The following is a 19,385-nucleotide window of genomic DNA, read 5'->3' on the forward strand; positions in this document are numbered from 1 at the left end:
ACAACAGAGCATTATTTCCCTCTGACAGCAGCATAATGCAAACACATGAAACAGCAGAGAGAGCAGAAGCACGGAGCCCTTCGCTCTTAACGCGACGCACATCTGTTTATTATCATCAGATCCGCCACTAGGAGGGGCTTAAGGTTCACAAATGTTTGAGTGCAAGAGCGCGTTCTGTTATTCTATTTTTTTTATTTTTTATAATTTTTCATGTAATAATTCGGAAGATTGTTTTATTGCTTGACATGTCATTTCCTGTGGGCCCATTTCACATATAAAAAGACGATTTAAAAGGTTTATTTTGATCTTTTTTCCTCCTATCTCTGCTGCACACCTTCCTTCCGTCTCTTTCTGATTTCTTTATTTCATCTCTCAGCTTATCGACAATAAAGGATTTATTGTTTGCTAGCATACTCATGCATAGCAGAAATAATTACACAGTGATATTTTATATGTATCCAGAATTAATAAGATACGCCTTTGGTTTGCATATCTGTTTAAATGTTTTTACCTTCCAGTTTTTCACTGCTGTATGAGCTGCACGCTCTCTGTCCTCCACCAAAGCCATCTGTTCGGTGCATAAAAACTACATTATCACACATAATACCATGTTATCCATTCAGTGTGCTCCTGAATAGCTCCCGCTGGCTCAGTGAATATAAAATTAGACCTATTATTACATTGTCCTCTCAGAGAATGGGCCAAAATCATAAGCATGATGAGATTTATGAAAAGATGGAACCATACTTTATCAATCAGACACACTTTGGTGGAATAATTGTCTGGCCTTTGCAACCCAATCAAATCAGACTTTTTGTCCGTGTATCATCTGCGACCGAGCTGGACCACTTCGTTTAGCCTCTAAAACATCCGTTTCTTACACTGATTATTGTCTGATTAGAGACAAAAACCTCCTCCTCAGTGGTTTTATTAATCTGTCTTCTTTTTTTAATGTCTTGTTGCATTCTGAGCCAATCCCCCAGTCACTGTAGAATGAGAAAGAGTTCAGTCAACTCAAAGTAAAGAATCAAGAGCAATCATACTGTAATTATAATCAAACTGCTGCAAAGGAATGTAAGATCATTTAAATCAGGGGTTCTTCACCTTTTTGACCTTGGTGCCCAACCTTTCCAGTCCAAAGTGGCCTGCTGCCCATTTAGAAATTAACAGCCTAATGGTTGCAGGATAGAATATCCACAGATCCACAGCGGCAGGCAGACTTAGCTCCTCCGCTATGATGACAGCTTTTTTACTACGCCCCACACGACTGGCTACGAGGTAGCTGGCTTTGAAAGTGGACTTGGAGTGAGAAGTTAGTGAGCCGCGGCCCGCCATTAAAGATGGAAATGGTACTGACAGTCTGCAGGAAGACAGAAAACAAAGATTTCAGAGCTGGGAGGGTTAATGCATCTGTCTCCTGTTGAAAAAAAACAGAATTTTATTTCATTCAATCCATCTTCTGATATCAAGCTTTTATCTATTAATAGAATATCCAACTTTTCCATTTAATCAGGTCAGCTATTTTCTGCACAATCTTTAAAAGTAGATTTACTGTTACATTGTTTACAGCTTGTGGCATAATGTCATAGATGCAACATTAGTGCTGAGAATTTGAGTTACATCTTTAAACTGTTTGGTGAAACATGGACCACATCATTCAGTGTGAACTTGGTGGAGAAATGGCCGTTTCTTTAAGATGAGCGCTAAAAACTACAACGTGAAGCACCTCTTTATATGTATATGATGACAGATGAATCCATGGCTTTTTTTTTTTACTTTGTGTCTTTAAATAAAGAATAAAAAGTTTAAAAGAAGCGCACACTTCTTCATTGCTGGTTTATAATTTTCTAATTACTGTACGAAAGACGATCTGTAGCCTCAGCGGGGATGCAGCTCCTCCCAAACAACTCTGCTTTACATGAGTGAAACAAACCCCCATCATACACACACACACACACACACACACACACACACACACACACACACACACACACACACACACAGCTTTGTTAACATGACACATGCACGTGTTCAGAAAGTGGAGCTGAAGCCTGCGGAGGAATCCTGTTAATGGCAGAGAGAGAAAATTTTGTTCTCACAGGAAGGACCTTTCACACTCTAAGACAGAATAGAATAGAATAGAATAGAAAAGAATAGAAGTGGGTAAGTGGTAAAATTCAAGTGTACCAGCAGCAAAGAGAAAATTTACATCATAAGAAAATAAATACTGTACTGTTATTAGAAATAGCGTACTGAAGAATTTAAAAACTATGTGAAATGTGTATGTATATTTCTGCGTGACAAACATCAGCAGAATAAAAAACAACAACACAGATGATAAAAACTTTCCTGGGAGCAGTGATGCTTTACACTAACAGCTGCTGGGGGGACGGGTCTGTGATCCAGCAGTCTGTCATTGAAGAAGCTCTCCAGCAGCTTCCTTTAGGGTGGGAGACATTGTCCAACAGCGAGGTTATTCCTTCTATAGATCTTCTGTCTCCCACCATCTCCACTGGGTTGATGGGGCATCTTAGAGCACAGCTGATACTCCTGATGAGGAAGTTATTTAACCGGTTCCTCTCAGCTGTAGATAAGAAACAGCTACTTCTCTGTGACAGGGCGGTAGGGACCAAGTGATCACCTAACACCACGTCTACATAAAACAAAGACTACCACACAACGACCCAGGTGGGACTTGAACCCACAATCCCCAGCTCCGGAGGCTGATGCCTTATCCATTAGGCCACTGGGCCTCTTACTGCCTCCTCAGCTGAGACTGCAGATCATCTTCTGATAATCTGATGATAAAAATGGCCGCCAATGTCAGAAAACATGCAGTCCCTGGTTGTCCAAAGCCATGATCCCTGTTCTGTGTGTTGTAGGACAGACACGTTTTAGCTGTGGTGGCCATCGATAAGATGGTGGAGAACCTGAAACAGTCTAACGAGTTCCTGGAAAGCATCCTCAAAGGTCTGAATAACTACTTGGAGAAGAAACGCCTCTATTTTCCTCGGTTTTTCTTCCTCTCCAATGAAGAACTTCTGGAGATCCTCTCCGAGACCAAAGACCCCACAAGGTAAACTAAAATGCATTCATTTCATGTCAGTTGTGTTGTTGGTGGAAAAATCTTGTTTAAAGCTGTAGAAGCCCTTAATGCCCTTAAACCCATGAGAGGTTGTGGTTGAAGGCCAGAAACAGTTCATGTAACGGTTAATTTATGTTTCTAAATACCTTTTTACTCTTGTACGCACGGTGCTGTGACGTATTTGCACTCACACAGATTTCTTCCTTTGTTGCTTTTTTGTCAAACTTGAATGTTTCAGATCATTGAACACATGTTAATATCAGATAAAAGTGACCTGGGTAAATGTAAAAAGCTGTTTTAAAATGGTGATTTATGTTTTAGAGGAGCAAACGATACAAACCAAGGTGGCTGTAAATAACTACCCACTAAACCTTATTTTTCAGCCTTGGCAGAAACAACTGCCATCAAACGTTTGTGAGAACTGACATGAAGCCCTTTAAGATGATAAGTGCATTTCTATATTTGCATTACTTTAAATTTGGGAGTGTTTTCAGGCATGTGGAGCCTGTTTAGGGTCATGCCACAGCCTTTCAGTTGAATGAATTGATTTCCAGACTTTGACTAGGCCACTCCAGAACTTCCTTTTGTTTTTGTTGAGCAGTTTACAGGTGGACTTGTTCATATGCTTTGGATCACATTCCTGCTGCATAAGACAATGGTATTAGAGCTTGAATACACCAACTTATGGCTGGATTCAGGATTTTCTGCTAGAGAGCAGAATTCATGACTCCATCAATTTTGGACAAAGAATTTGACCGATTCCTGAAGCAGCAAAGCAGCCCCAGATGTTCTGAACCGCTGTAACCCAGTAACAGGACACTCAGCCCCTAAAAGTATTCACAGTCCACAGAATATTATTCTGAAAGTCTTGAAAATAATCAAAATGTGTTTTTTTTTTGTTTTTGTGGCGTATACGATGGAAGCCATTTTTACTCTTAGTCTCTTTCTGAGTGTTGAGTCATGAATTCTGACCTTAACGCCAGTGAGGCCTGCAGTGCTTAAGAGCAGGAATTGATGTGTTGCTTTCTGTTACCTTTAGCCTACTTCCAGTTGTCAAACAGGATCTATTTAATTATGAGAATCGTCATTTTAACTGTTTCATTCCAACGTAATGTGCTCTCTGGATTTAACCCGTCCCTCAGGAGCTGCCACTGGGCAGCACCAGAGGAGCATTCTGGGGCTGAGAGTGTTGCTCAGGGGACCCAGAGAGGCAGTCTGGGGGATTCAAACCAGGGAACTTACAGCCTTCTCTAAGCACTAAGCCACCAGTGCCTCAGGTTTAAGAGATTTCCCAGTTCTACATGTGTGACGGTGAAGAGGGTTTGGCATGGCAGCTTCTGCTTCAGCTCTGAAGTGTCAAAAAGGCAAAACCAGCGTTGAGGGAAATGGGGTAAACGGGCTCTATCTCCATAATGGTTCTCCATAAGTTCTCTTCTGTGATCCTCGCTTATCTAATTTCGCAGGGTTATTCCATTTAGTAGATTGTGATTCCAAACAAAAGATGTTTTAACCTTTCATACTCTCCATGCTATTTCAATTTTCACTTATTTTTCCCCCTGCAGTCCCTCAATCTCTCTGTGACTGCCGGAAATTTTTCATTATATCTGTGAAGATACAGAGCCAGCACCGGGCCATCCGCTCTATGAAAAAAGGGATTTCTGCAGCGCTGCCACTGGTGTTTGTGTCAGCCACAGATGGTGGTTAATATTAGAGAGACTGTTATTTTGTGGGGGTGCATGTTATATGGGCCGACGGCTGCAGTTTTCTACCAGCGGGTTTCACTCCAATTTCTGATATTCAGAGAAAGAAAGCCAACACTGATGTTCTGCAGCACAAACAGGGATGTAAAGAATGTTAAAAAGGAGAGAAATGTGCTAAATTAGGCCTGTTATGGAGTGTCCTCATTTTAGAAGCTAACAGAGTTCCCTGGAGGTCTTTGTAAAACATTTCTGATGTGCTCCTGTTCACATCCATCATGATTTTAGACCCACTCTATACTAATCTCTGACGTTCTCAGAGCTCTTTTTACAGCCAACATCAGGAGGTATTCTGTTTTTTGTGTTTTGTTCTCTTGATGCCCTGTGAATATTAGGAATTCAGGGTTTCCTATCAGCCAAGAGAACATTTTATGTCATTTCAGGGAACTATAACTTTAATTGAACTGTATATTTTCGGTTAATTGCAGGACAATGGTTGTTAATACCGCTGCCTCACAGTAGACGCCAGTGTGTTCAGACAGAGAAACAGAGAAATTTGTTCTCTTTCCCAGGGCTGCAAGAACAATGTGACATCATAATGTCGCTTTAGCTTGTTTTTGTCACTCATTTTTGGAAGGACTTTTTCTTGAAGTGTCTCCAAAAATCTACATGGGTATGCTGCAGTGGATGACACTTTAGAAGTCTTTCAAAGGATTCTTCACTTGAGTTTTTGTGAACTGCGAAATGTCCTGGCCAGAAAGAAGAAGTTGTCCTGTCTTTGGGGAGTATGTGTTGGCCTTTAGAAGGATTCAAATACTGGATGGGGATTTTCTGTGAGGCGTTTACATGTATAGGTTCTCTCTGAGCGCTCCAGCTCACTCTCACGGTCCAAAATCATGCACTTTAGACTGAATGATCTCTGTGCAGAAATTCTCCTTAGTTATGAGTGTGCGTGATTGTGTGTCTCTGTGATGGACTGTACAGCTTGTACTCTACCTCTCACCCAATGACCGCTGACGACAGATCAATCTTTTTTTTTATTTTATTTCTCTGGACCAGAGTGCAGCCCCATCTGAAGAAATGCTTTGAAGGCATTGCCAGTGTGGTGTTCACTGAAGAGCTGAATATCACCCACATGCAGAGCAGTGAAGGTGAAATGGTGGAGCTCCTGGACATCATTTCCACCTCCAAAACCAGGGGTCAGGTGGAGAAATGGCTTCTTGAACTGGAGATTGGCATGGCGGTCTCCCTGCAAAAGGTGCTGGGTGGACTAGTTTTATAGAGTTGTCAAGCACATGTGAGAGTTGATAAAAAATGTTCTTACATTATTCTTGCAGGATATATTGTGTGGAAAACTTGGTGTAACTTCAAGCTTTATTGACTTTGAGGGAACTGTAGCTTTCAGTTTAAATACATAAGCAGTTTCAGTCAGGAACTAAATCTGTTGGCGTTGCAGGTAATTGGAGACGCAATCAAGGCTTACCCAGAAGAGCAGAGGATGAACTGGGTCCGGGCCTGGCCTGGCCAGACTGTCCTGTGTGTCTCACAGGTCTACTGGACCAAGGATATCCATGAAGCTCTTGCTTCGGGACCGAAGGTGCTCAGTCCTGTTTTGTGTCTGCTCTCATGTTTTAGGTGTCCTGACTGATGGGTTCACATCATCAGCAAGTAGGCCTGTTTCTTCTAATGTGGTCCATGTGGTTTCAGAGTTTTGTTACCTGTGCATCAGATCTGGCAACCAAAGAACCTACAGTCTACAGCAGGGGTGTCAAACTCGTTTTGGTTTAGGGGCCGCATACAGCTTAATCTGATCTCAAGAGGGCCACACGAGTAAACTCATTGCAAGATTAAATACAACTAATAAAAGTGGACTTGTTGTTGATTTTTATATTAAATTAATTCACTTTTACACAATATATTATGAATAACCGCAGCGTTTTTAAGAAAAGTATGTGCAATTTTAACAATACTTTTACTCAGTTAAACATTTACTTGTGCATTGTACATAAGAACTGATCACAGTGATTGCACAATGTTGAAAAACATTTATTCACATTTTTTGGAATTTAAAAACACTGTCCTGCATGACAAAATACATCAAACAGATAAAAATTTAGAAATTATTTAAAATTAATTTTCCACATCTGAAGCTCAGTGCTACCATCTGCTGATTAAACCACAGCACCCCTCGTGGACAATATAAGAACTGCAAATTTTCAATTAAACTAAGTACATGTTTTTTTCAATAATTGTTTTATCATTCTCTTCCTTTTATCTCCTCTTTCTTTCACCTTTTCTTTTTTTCTTCTTGTTCTTCCTTTCCTTTCCTACTTTCCCATTGTAGTGTCCATATCATTTGAGATATTCCCCACATGAATCATAATAAAACTATTCACATTCATAAATCAAGCGGTGCACTATGGCAAAAGCAGTACTGCTCCACTTGTGAAAGTCAAATCTGATGAGCTCTTTTTGGCATTAAGACAACAATTCGTATTGCCACATTGTCAGACTGGACACTGAAAAAAAAAAAATATATATATATATATATATATATATTTTTTGAATAATGATAATGCGTTTAGCCACCGGGCCGGACTAAATTGTTCGGCGGGCCAGAACCGACCCGCGGGCCGTATGTTTGACACCCCTGGTCTACAGCATAAGAGAAAGTTTTAATGTTTTAAAAGATAAATTTTACCGTTGAATAGTCCTTATTCTCCAGAGTTATTCACTTAGGCTGTTAACATTGTTTGATTAATGACAACAGGAACTTACTGTTGCTAACATGGCTCAATAGTTTCAATGGCCTGCAGCTGATGTCCCGTTTTTTCCTAGACTGAGTTTTTGTCATGCAGGGTAAAATGAGATTGTGAGCTACAGAATAGACTAAAAACATGGTTGCTTTGTTTCAAACATTTAGATAAAGACGGCTTTAGAAGTGGTTTGTTAAATCAAACCTGTCTCCTATTGATAATACTGAGTTACAAACTCAGACTTGCACACATTTGCCATGTGCAAACCTCTGCCTTCGTCTTTTTAATGAAGCTTCTTTGTCTCAGGCCCTGGATGACTACCTGGCACAGAACAACAGACAGATTGATGACATCGTGGCTCTGGTCCGTGGAAAGCTGTCCAAACAAAACCGCGTGACGCTTGGAGCTCTTGTTGTGCTGGACGTCCATGCCCGGGATGTTTTAGCCACACTGGTGCAAAAAGGAATAAAAGACGAAAATGACTTTGAGTGGCTGAGCCAGCTGCGATACTACTGGCTGGTGTGTTAAAGGACAATTCAGCTGAAGTTTTTTGATCATTTTTGTTGTTGACACTGAGACCTCCACTCTGTGCAGGATGGTCAGCTTCACACCAAGATGATCAATGCTGGTTTACCTTACGGCTATGAATACCTGGGCAACACGCCGAGGCTGGTTATTACTCCACTCACTGACCGCTGTTACCGGTAAAACTGACACTTAAAACAGTTTACTGTTGTTCTTCACTGTTTTTTATGATTTATATTTATATTTAAGTGATGACTTGATAAAAGCATCAGTTTCCAGAGGTAGGAAATGTAAGTAAATACCAGCAGTCGATTTATATCTTGTCAGTTTACTCTTCCTGTGCGTCTCTGCTTTGTTCAGTACTTTGTTTGGAGCCCTCCACCTCCATTTGGGAGGGGCCCCTGAGGGCCCTGCAGGCACAGGGAAGACGGAGACCACCAAAGACTTGGCCAAAGCCGTGGCCAAGCAGTGTGTGGTTTTTAACTGCTCAGATGGACTGGACTACATTGCGCTGGGCAAATTCTTCAAAGTGAGTACATTCTCCTCTTATCGCTTAAGATAAAAGCTTCAGAGGCATTTGAAACCAAACATTTCACACATTTTACTTCACACAGAGCATTAAAGGAGATATTATGCTTATTTTGTTGCACTTTTGAAAGGATAACGATTAAACATGGAGCTGTTTTAATTATATCTCACCATCACAATTGGGGTTTTTGTTTCAGCGGCGCCCTGCACAATGGCTCTTGAGAACATTGGACTTTTGGCGGCAAAAAAGTTATTGAGCATTCAGTGTAATGATGGTAGACTAGTATACCTTTAGCAGTTTATCGTAGAACTACGTGTATCCTGCATTACAACTCTACACACCCTGATCAGCTGCAGACAGCTATATGAGGGAGATCCAGTGGCTGATGAAGCAGAGCTCCCACAGGCACAGCACCCAGAGGAGACGAAGGCATTGTGATAGGCCGGGGATGGACTAATGGCTAAGCAGAAGGCTAACACTTCAATCTTGTTTGCATATGTCCGCTCCCTGGTGAACAAAGTAGATTAGATGAAGCTAAATTTAACAAGAAATCATGAGATGAGAGACTGCTGTGCAATTATTCTGAGATATGGCCTCCATTCCTCATGTTATTATGAAGGGACTAACGGGCATCTGGTCAGACATGAGCTGCGCTGTCAGTAGTAAAAACCGGGGCGAGGGTGTTCGCATCTACATTAACAGCTTGTGTAAAAAAAAACAAGGTGGTCTCAAGTCAAATATAGACTTTTCTATCTGCCCACCATAACCAGTCCTGCTGTTTAAATTTCTCCCCCCGACCTCAAAGCGCTTTACACTGCAATCAGTCATTCACGCAGCCATTCACACCCTGACGGTGGTGAGTTGTGTTCGCAGCCACAGCTGCCCTGGAGCAGACTCACAGAAGCAAGGCTGCCATACATCGCCGCCACCAGGCCCTAATATATTTATATATGTGGCAAGTGACAAAAAAAGAATTACTTGAGGGCATGCAAATTATCTACTTTTGAAAAATACAATTTTGACACAATAAGTAAAGCTTTTCCATTCCGATAAATTTTGCTCAATGCCTGAATCTATACAGAGACAGGAAATTATTAATGTGCTTCTATTACTACCTCATTTTACTGCAAACTGGAATGCTGTGGCTTTGCTTTGATGCACTGGTTCACTCATTATTACAAATCCTGATGCCAGGGTAAAACCGCAGCTTGACACTTTATAATCTTCTAAATCATGCAACTGTGTTGGGAAAAAGTGCAATATTTGAATTTTTTACTAGTTTTTTACCGGGTCTCTATTCCTTAATTTCTCTATTCAGAAGAGCTTTTTCTCTCTGTTTGAATCTGTTTGACTTTTAGAGGCGAAAAGCGATTTGTATATCTTCTAAATGTAATGTATTTTTCCTTAATTTCCCTCACTCCCAGTCTGAATGAAGCATAATTGAAAATATGCTGGCATGGCAACAGTGACAGATGTACAACTTTTTTTGTTTTTTGTTTCTTCTCACCTCATCAGGATTTCTCATTTCACCACAGCTACTTTCTGGCTACCTGTTAAATGTTAAATGTAAAAAAAAAAAAAAAAAATGCTTTTACACAACTTGTCCAGCACTGTTTAATCATATAACTGCATCATTTAACAATAAATATTACATTAATATACAAAATAAACATATAACAATAATATAAATATTAAAGACAAATACAACATGTATTACAGGAGCAAACTAATATTTTACTATCCATACCATACCCATAACCCGTTTACTTAAAATGCACTTTAAAATAGCAAAGGTTGTCAAAGTGCTGTATGTACAACTGAAAATAACAGTAAAATTAAAATAGAAAAGTAAAACAAAGACAAGCTAAAATAGAAAAGTAAAATATTTAAAAACTGTTAAAATAGTTTAAATTAATTAAAAAGTAATTAAACAATAGTGTCAACCTCTCAGGATGTGCAAAATACTTCTGTGTGTTTTAGGAAGAGTCTTAAACGGTGAAAGAGAGGAGGCCTGTCTGACATCTAAGGGCAGATTATTCCACAACTGTGGAGCCATCACAGCGAAGGCACAATCTCTTCTTAATTTCCGTTTTGATTTAGGGACAATAAGGAGCTGCTGATTGGCAGACCTGAGGGAGCGGGCAGGTGTATGGGAGTGCAGCAGCTCAGAAACGTGTGTCGTGGGGGATTTAAAAGCAAATAAGAGAACTTTAAAATGGATCCTAAAACATACAGGCAATCAATGAAGGGAATTTAAGATGGGGGTGATGTGCTCAGACCTTTTTATTCCAGTTAAATGTTGTGCTGCAGCAACCTGTGGGCGCCTGATGGACCCCAAAAAAAAAAGAGTTACAGTAATCCAGCCTAGATGTTACAAATGCACTTTAGCTAGCTGCCTCAAATGAAAAAAAAAATAAATTTGTGATAACTGGCCTAACATATTATACCAAAGAACCAAGATCTAAGACGTGCCACCAAAAACCATCACCTCTGTTTTTTGCCCATTCAATTATAAAAAAGTTTGAGGCCATCCAGGACTTTATATCATTGAGACATTTAAACAATGAATCTAATGAGAAGCCATTGGCTTTTTTAAGAGGGAGATAAACCTGGGCGTCATCTGCATAACAGTGTAAACCTTACACTGTTATGCAGATGTCCTGGTGAAAACGAGCGCAACTTCTGCTACTGCTGGGGTACAGAAAGGGGAACATGATGCGTTCTGGATCAGCTGCAGCTGTCTGATTGATATTTATGGCCAGACCTGTGAAAACACCATTGCAGTAATTAATGCGACTAAAGATAAACGCGTGGATGAGTTACTCTACATCTCGTTGGGACGTCAGTCCTTTAATCCTGGAAATGATCTTCATGTGACAGAAGGCTGACTTTGTGAAGGTCTTTATGTGTCCTTGAAGGTTGAGGTCTGAGTCCATCACTACACCCAGATTTTGGACTTGATCACTAGTTTGTAGCCGTAATAACTGAAGCTTCTACTCTAGTTCATTCCTCTTTAGGTCCAAAGATAATAACTTCAGTCTTGTTTCTGTTCAGCTGGAGTTTTGGCTCATCTATGCATTGATTTGTTCTAAGAATCCGTTCAGTGCATGGATGGTTCAGAGTCACCTGGTGACATCATGATGTCACTGAGTATCAACTGCGTAGTTATGGTAACTAATCTTGTTTTTTGTTATAGGGCAGACACCCTATCTATTTTTAAGAGTAATGTTAAAACTTTCCTTTTTGACAAAGCTTATAGTTAGAGTGGCTCATGTTACCCTGAGCTATCTCTGTAGTTGTGCTGTGATAGGCCTAGCCTACTGGAGGACATCAGGGTCTAATTTTCTCACTCTACTGATTTCTACTGTTCTCCAGTTTTGCATTGTATTACATTGAAATGACTGTCGTCATTTCAGCTTTTAACTTTTTGCTCTCTCTCTTTTTCTACATAGTAGGTACACCTGGTCTGACGTTCTGTTAACTGTGACATCATCCAGAGAAGACGGCTCACCCGCTACTACCATCTAATGTAGAACAGATTACTAGATCAATGTGTGCTTCTGTGCTTTTTTGCCTCTCTTGTTGTGTCTCTGCTCTCTCTTCTCTAACCTCCAGTCGGTCGAGGCAGATGACCGTTCATACTGAGCCCGGTTCTGCCGGAGGTTTTCCTTCCCGTTAATGGGGATTTTTTCTTCCCACTGTCGCTTCATGCTTGCTCAGTATGAGGGATTGCAGCAAAGCCATGTACAATGCAGATGTCTCTCCCTGTGGCTCTACGGTTCTCCAGGAGTGAATGCTGCTTGTCGGGACTTTGATGCAATCAACTGGTTTCCTTATATAGGACATTTTTAACCAATCTGTATAATCTGACCCAATCTGTATAATATGATTGAACTTGACTTTGTAAAGTGCCTTGAGATGACATGTTTCATGATTTGGCGCTATGTAAATAAAATTGAATTGAATTGAAATTGAAAGTTATAACTTCAACTAGTGGGATCATATGGATATTAAATAGAAGAGGTCCCAGGATTAAACATTGGGGAATCCTACGTATGACTCTTGTTTGCTCTCATGAGAAATTTCCTATTGACACAAAGAATGATAAAATGGTAAATAGACTGAACTTATATAGCACTTTTTTAGTCAAACTGACGACTCAAAGAAAGCGCTGTACACTAGAGCCCAATCGCACTCACTAACACATTTATACACCAATTCTCAGCTTGGAGTTTAGTGCCTTGACCAAAGGCACATTGACATGTGACAAGGGGAAGCTGGAATTAAACCCACAACCTTCCAATTGCAAGACAACTAATCAACCCATCAGGCCACAGTCACCCACAAAGAAGTCCCTGTTCTATAAGTAGGATTTGTACCAATGGAGTTCTGTACCAGAGAGTCTGACCCAGCTCTCCAGTCGCTTTAATAATATATAACGGTCAATAATGTCAAATGCAGCGCTGAGGTCCAACAGAACCAGCACTGTGGTTCTTCCACAGTCTGTATTTATGTGGACTTCAATGACAGCTTTAACGAAGGTGGTCTCAGTATTGTGGTGAGCACGGAAACTGGACTGAAAACATCAAAGTGGTTGGTCATTGTAAAGAAGCTGTTTAACTGTTGAAACAGCTTTTTCTATAATTTTATTGATAAATGGAAGGTTGGATATTAGCCTGTAATGCTGCTGATGTGATTTGTCCAGACTGCTCTTTATATCAGTTGTTTAATAACTGCTGTTTTTAAAGCCTGAGGGAAAACACCTAATGAGATGAATTTACTATTTGGATCAGGTCAGATGCAATGACAGGCTAGATTTTTTTTTAGCAAGCAGCAGGAGGAGCTTAACTGATTTATAATTTCTTCTAAGCTTTTATAATTGAGTAGTTAAAATGTAGTCATTTTCTCTGTGTTTGTTATGTTTAAGCATAACATTGGTGCTGGATTTGGTGTGGATCCGCAGAATAACCCCCCGATTTTTTTTTTCCTCTGCAAAGAAGTTGGCTAATTCATTGCAGGCCCTACTGTAGTGCTGTTTTGATTTTGGTTCAAATAATTAATTTAGCTTATTTTCTGTTCTTGACATGTCTGAAATAAACTCCTAAACAATGTGCTAAGAACATTCCTTATCCGTAAATGTGTCCAACCATGAAGTACTGTGCAAGGCTGCTGCCATTGGCCCTCATCAGTTAAATTAATGTGTGTGTGTGTGTGTGTGTGTGTGTGTGTGTATCTATGTGCGCACTCAGGGCCTTTTGTCCTGTGGAGCCTGGGCCTGCTTTGACGAGTTTAACCGCATCGACCTGGAGGTGTTGTCCGTGGTGGCCCAGCAGATTCTCACCATCCAGAGAGGTTTGTTCTCAACCTTCTGCTTTTCTTTTCCTCTGATCCCGAAGGAAACTGGCAGTGGACCAGAAACCAAAGGATTGGCAAAGCTTCAGTGGTAAAAAAAAAGAAAAAGAAGTAGGTTTTAAACTACAAAGAAGGGCAACTGTAAGCAAAGGCGGTTTGTGTAGTCTGGCCAGGAAAACTTCTTTCGCAGCTTTGTTTCTAGCCGCCCAGCAGAGAGCCGAGTATGGTTCAGGTTTTTAATGATTTTCTCAGAACATCTGAAAGGTGCTTTAGATATTTTCACCCAAAACTGAACTGCTGCTGCTTTTCAAGTATTTATGAATGTTTGTTTTTTTAAGAATTAAAATTTAAATATGCTAAAAATGAGTTCTCTGACCTACAGCTCTGTGGAAGTGTCCTAAATCATTCCTCATTTCATTTGTGCATTGCATTTCATTCAAAGAGTCAGTCCTGCACCCCTTTAAAGTGCATTAAAACATATTTTACCCATTTTTCTTTAAGGTCACATCCTCATTTTGGATTGGACACAACAAAAATAGGTGTTTTGTTTTCTAAAAGGTACAAACATACAGTCATATTTAAATAAAATCTAATTATTATTGAAAAATGTATTTATTTTCAGTGAATTACATAAATTAAATATAAATTAACTTCACACAGAAAACACAACATGTAATATTAGAATATTACGTCAGACCAATAACAAAAAATAAACAAATGTATCATAAAGAAACAGAGTTAAGGAAAAGTATGTGAGCTCCGGTTTAAGGTTATTTTTCAAGATTTCCTATTAACCTGAACATTTATTGATTATGACTGTAAATAAGAACCTGCACCTGATGAGACATTTTAAAGCTAACTCAGCTGCTGGGAAACAGTTCAGCATCACTGGGTGAAAAATACTCCTTGGACAAAATATTTTGGTCCCTTTCTGTGCGTTGTTTGTTGTGTGCTACATTGTTTTCAGATCATTAAACTGATTTTAACATTAGATCCAGAGTAAATTCAAAAACCATTTTTCAAATGATGATCGCTGCATTGCTGTGTTTATATCAGCAAGCGCACACTGATAAGAATGGAGACAGTCTGTCACCTAAGGGCCCTTCGTCAAGTTCATAATGGCCCAAAAATGAAAGGCTGGCTTCAGGCTGACGCCCGTCTCTGCTCATATCTTTAGAAAACTGATGAAGTCAGCGCAAACTGAATCCCATTAATTCTGGGGTTGAGCTTTTTCGATGGTCTTATATTCCTCTGGTTATGATCTATATAAATGTGACCAAGCAGACCAGATAAAAAGTGAATCAGCTGAATGTGGACTGCGTGCCCTGAGTTTGATCCCAAATAAGTCAGTCCAGAAAATGTAAAAAGAAACCAACTAAACTGCATCACCTTCTCAGTTTTGACAGTTTACAGGTCTTGGATTATTCTTGGTTAGGTTTAGTTATTCAGTGGTTTGTCCATTTACACAATCTGACTGTTCAGAGCCCTACAGTCAGTACAGACTCCAGCCTAATGAACATGTTTGTCCAGGGATCGCTGCCCACGCTGAAATGCTGCTTTTTGAGGGGACAGAGCTGAAACTGGACCCCTCGTGTGCCGTGTTCATCACCATGAATCCTGGCTACGCTGGACGCTCAGAGCTGCCAGACAATCTCAAGGTACGTCTCAAGTTCCCAGGTCTGAATCCCACAGAACGCCACTCTGGGTTCCTGAACAAGACCCCGAGCCCCAGAATAATCCCTGTGGCGCCATCCAGTGGCAGCCCACTGCTCCCTGGGGGAGGGTTAAATACGGAGGACATGTTTGTTGGACTTTATGTTGCAATGACAAATAAAGATGGCTCATATTTTAAACTATCAGTTTTAGAAAGTCCACTGTTCAGGGTTTCCAACTTTTTTCTTCTGATATTGTTGGTATTAAAGTGTTATCAAAACAAAGTCTCATTCTTGAGGCCTCTTGTTGAAGTTGTTGAGTGGTGCTGGCTGATTTCTTTGTTTCATCATGTTTCTATAACCCAAACTGCCTCTTCACACCAGGCTCTGTTCAGAACTGTGGCTATGATGGTGCCAGATTACGCCATGATTGCAGAGATCGTCCTCTACTCCTGCGGCTTTGTGACGGCGCGGCCTCTTTCAGTGAAAATCGTGGCCACTTATCGGCTGTGTTCAGAGCAGCTGTCCTCCCAGAGTCACTACGACTACGGCATGAGAGCCGTCAAATCTGTGCTGACTGCTGCAGGAAACCTGAAGGTTTGTTCAGCAGTTCCACTCAGACCTGATCACGTCTTCCTTTTATCAGTCCATTTCAGTCCAGATGGAAATTAGAGACAGTTATGCATGATATCCCCCAGCTATTATATGCATGGTACTGTTTTAGTTTTATTTCTTAAAAAACTGTTTTTTTGTTGTGTAAATACATCTGCTGATGCATGTGGAGACGTCGTTGGTGTTTCCGGTCTTTCAACATCATCCACCCTCATCCAGGCGATCCAGGTTGATCAGAACTCAGCTTTGACGAAGACAATGGCTTTTTTTGAGGGACAAAACTGCTTTGCCCACACATGTCCATTACTGATGGACTCAAAGAAGAGTCAAGAGGACTTGGTCATGCCTTCTCTTAGTGCTTAGGCAGGCAAGGAAAGGCAAATTTATTTATGTAGCACAATTCAGTACAGAGACAATGCAAAGTGCTTTACATGATTAAAATGTAGGAATAAAAGCAAGTAGGGATAGAATGTAGAAACAAAAAAAGGACATTAAAAACAGTAAAACAGTTTAACTAGAACATTCAAAGGCAATTTTAAACAAATGTGTTTTTAATCTCGATTTAATGGAACTCAGGCTTTCAGCACTTTTACAGTTTTCTGGAAGTTTTTTTCCAGATAAGTGGAGCACAGGAACTAAATGCTGCTTCTCCATGTCTGGTTCTGGTTCCGGTTCTGCAGAGCAGGCTGGAGCCAGAAGACCTGAGTGGTCTGGAGGATTGATGCCCTGATAACAAGTCTGTGATGTATTTAGGTGCTAATTCAGGGATTTATAGACTAACAGAAGGATTTTAAAGTCTATTCTCTGAGATCCAGGGAGCCATGGAAGGACTTCAGAACCGGGTTCATGTTCTCTACGTTCTTAGTCTTAGTGAGGACTTCAGAACCGGGTCCATGTTCTCTATGTTCTTAGTCTTAGTGAGGACTTCAGAACCGGGTCCATGTTCTCTACGTTCTTAGTCTTAGTGAGGACACGGCAGCAGCGTTCTGGATCAGCTGCAGAGTTCTGATCCGCTTTTTAGGCAGACCTGTAAAAACACCGTTGCAGTAATCAATTCTACTAAATATAAACGCATGGATTAGTTTTTCCAGATCCTGCTGAGACATTAGTCCTTTAATCCTAGAAATGTTCCTCAGGCGATAGAAAGCTGACCTTGTAATTGTCTTTAGATGCTTTTGAAGGTTCAGGTCTGAGTCCATCACTACTCCCAGGTTTCAGGCCTGATTGGTGGTTTTTAGCTGAAGCGACTGAAGCTGTGTGTTAACTTTTGCTGTGTGCTAGCTTAGAGCAGCAGCTGATGATGTGCTTTAGGCTACCTCTCTTGGGACCTGCTGGCGTTTCTGCAACGCCCCGTGTGTGTAGTTTAGCTACCATGTGTGTAGCTTGGAAGCACAGCATACACTTCCTAGAAGAGGAACTTAGAGCAGTGAAATTCAGCTTTGCAGACCTCAGTCCAGGTCATGTTCCTCTCCACAGCATTCTCCCATCTTGTTTAAGCTCCCTGGTGCCCCATTCCACCTCCTCTAGAACAAGACGCCACTTCTCCTTCCCACTGGTGTTCATTTAGGAAGTTGCACAGCCTCCTCCACTTCCTGCCCGTGCTCACTTGGTTTCCAGACTTTACCACCTTCACCAGAGATCACTAGAGTCCCTGTTCTGCATCACTTCTCTTATCTCAAATTCCTTAAATAAAATGTTCAAACAAAACAGAAGGGACAGACTCACTAACTTAACAACTAGAATGTTACGTTACAAATGAACCCATGTAACCATAGCTACAACTTTAGTCAGATAACCCACCTTTGTTCTGGAGGTTTTGCAGAAATTTCAACCCAGTGTTTTTTTTCCCCAGTGGATTCTGTATTAGATGAGCAGACAGACTAACACTGATGCTGGTTTGTATGCTTTTAGTTTCCTAGCAACAACTGACAATATCTCCTCTTTTCTTGAACGTATTATCCACCAGTCAGATGTCACACAAGAGTAAACTCCTTTCTGTCTGAATGACTGTGCTGTTTTAATATGAGACGTGTAAGGCTTCTCCTCCGTGTCACCTGTTATACTCCTCATTGAGGTTACATGTCTCAGTTACATCACGTCTCCGCTGTATTACACATGTGCTGTACAGGACTCATCTTATGAGTCTTCTTATTACATGTTGGATGTTCTATTCTTTTTCACACGTCTCCATCACGTTACACGCCCGCTTGATGCTAGACGCCGTCTCGTTTTTACTTGTTTCCTTTGTGTTGCATTTCTCCAGAGATCCTTTAATCTCTTTGTTTATATCTATTACCGCGGGTGTCTCGCTCTTGCTTTTCTCCTTTCTCACCCTCGTCCCCTCGTCCTGTGGACGTTTTCCCCTCTGCAGCTGGCTTTTCCAGACGAGAATGAGGACACCCTGTTGCTGAGATCCATCATCGATGTCAATCTGCCAAAGTTCCTGGCCCACGATCTGAAGCTTTTTGAGGTGTGTTGAGCTCACGTTCTCTTGATTAATGGAGCAGTTCACCGTAACTGATGTCGGTCTGTGTTAATTCCACTTATTTCATCTCTAATCTCCCTGCACAAGGCCTATCTATCATAATTTTGATCAGAATTGTTCCATGACTGAATCCATGTACACTCTGTATATTCATCATTTCTCTGCATACATGCCCTGCTCCTTCATCTTAAAGTAAATGGGTTTATATCCATACAGCATCCTCCATGATTTTCAATCATGTGTAAAAAGTATTTTTTTGCATCAGAATCACTCAATAAAAATGAATTAGTTTTTGTTTTATTTGTTTAGACTGTTAAGAGTTTGTGGGAGCAACTAATTAGTAACCCATGACTTTCTGTTTCACTTGGGTTTAAATATGACGTGGTACACACTCCAATATCTATCAACCACTCTTTAAAATGTTAAAGACAGTAAAGACAAGGACATATGTTTTTTCAAGTACACCAGATTTATGTTTATCTTCATAATCTGGGAAATAGCCAAAGGAAAATAGCCTAAACCTGTCAGCACAGAGTAAGAGTAGGTTTACCTGCTGCCAAACACACTGAGGATGTGTTAAGAAAACTAGAACATCCCCAAAGCCTACTTTTAGTATCCCTTGGGGTTACAAAGTCTCTATTGCAACCATTAGCCACTAACTTCATATCAGCTGTTAGCTTGGGAGAAATAGA

General features: G+C 40.6%; 1 protein-coding gene and 1 non-coding gene across 2 annotated transcripts in view; one reads left to right on the plus strand and one right to left on the minus strand.

The window, feature by feature from the left end:
- LOC105937031 (dynein, axonemal, heavy chain 7) overlaps positions 1-19,385 on the plus strand; it is a 98,483-nt gene that overhangs the window by 16,108 nt on the left and 62,990 nt on the right. Inside the window, 10 exon segments of the mRNA XM_036139622.1 lie at positions 2,883-3,076; positions 5,842-6,040; positions 6,239-6,379; positions 7,845-8,057; positions 8,133-8,242; positions 8,424-8,592; positions 13,842-13,944; positions 15,475-15,602; positions 15,981-16,193; positions 18,580-18,678. Coding sequence (XP_035995515.1) covers positions 2,883-3,076; positions 5,842-6,040; positions 6,239-6,379; positions 7,845-8,057; positions 8,133-8,242; positions 8,424-8,592; positions 13,842-13,944; positions 15,475-15,602; positions 15,981-16,193; positions 18,580-18,678 — 1,569 coding nt within the window.
- trnar-ccg lies at positions 2,681-2,753 on the minus strand. The gene has a single exon. It is a non-coding gene; the product is annotated as a tRNA-Arg (tRNA).

The sequence above is a fragment of the Fundulus heteroclitus genome, chromosome 7 (assembly GCF_011125445.2).
Source record: "Fundulus heteroclitus isolate FHET01 chromosome 7, MU-UCD_Fhet_4.1, whole genome shotgun sequence".
Classification (NCBI taxonomy): Eukaryota; Metazoa; Chordata; class Actinopteri; order Cyprinodontiformes; family Fundulidae; genus Fundulus; species Fundulus heteroclitus.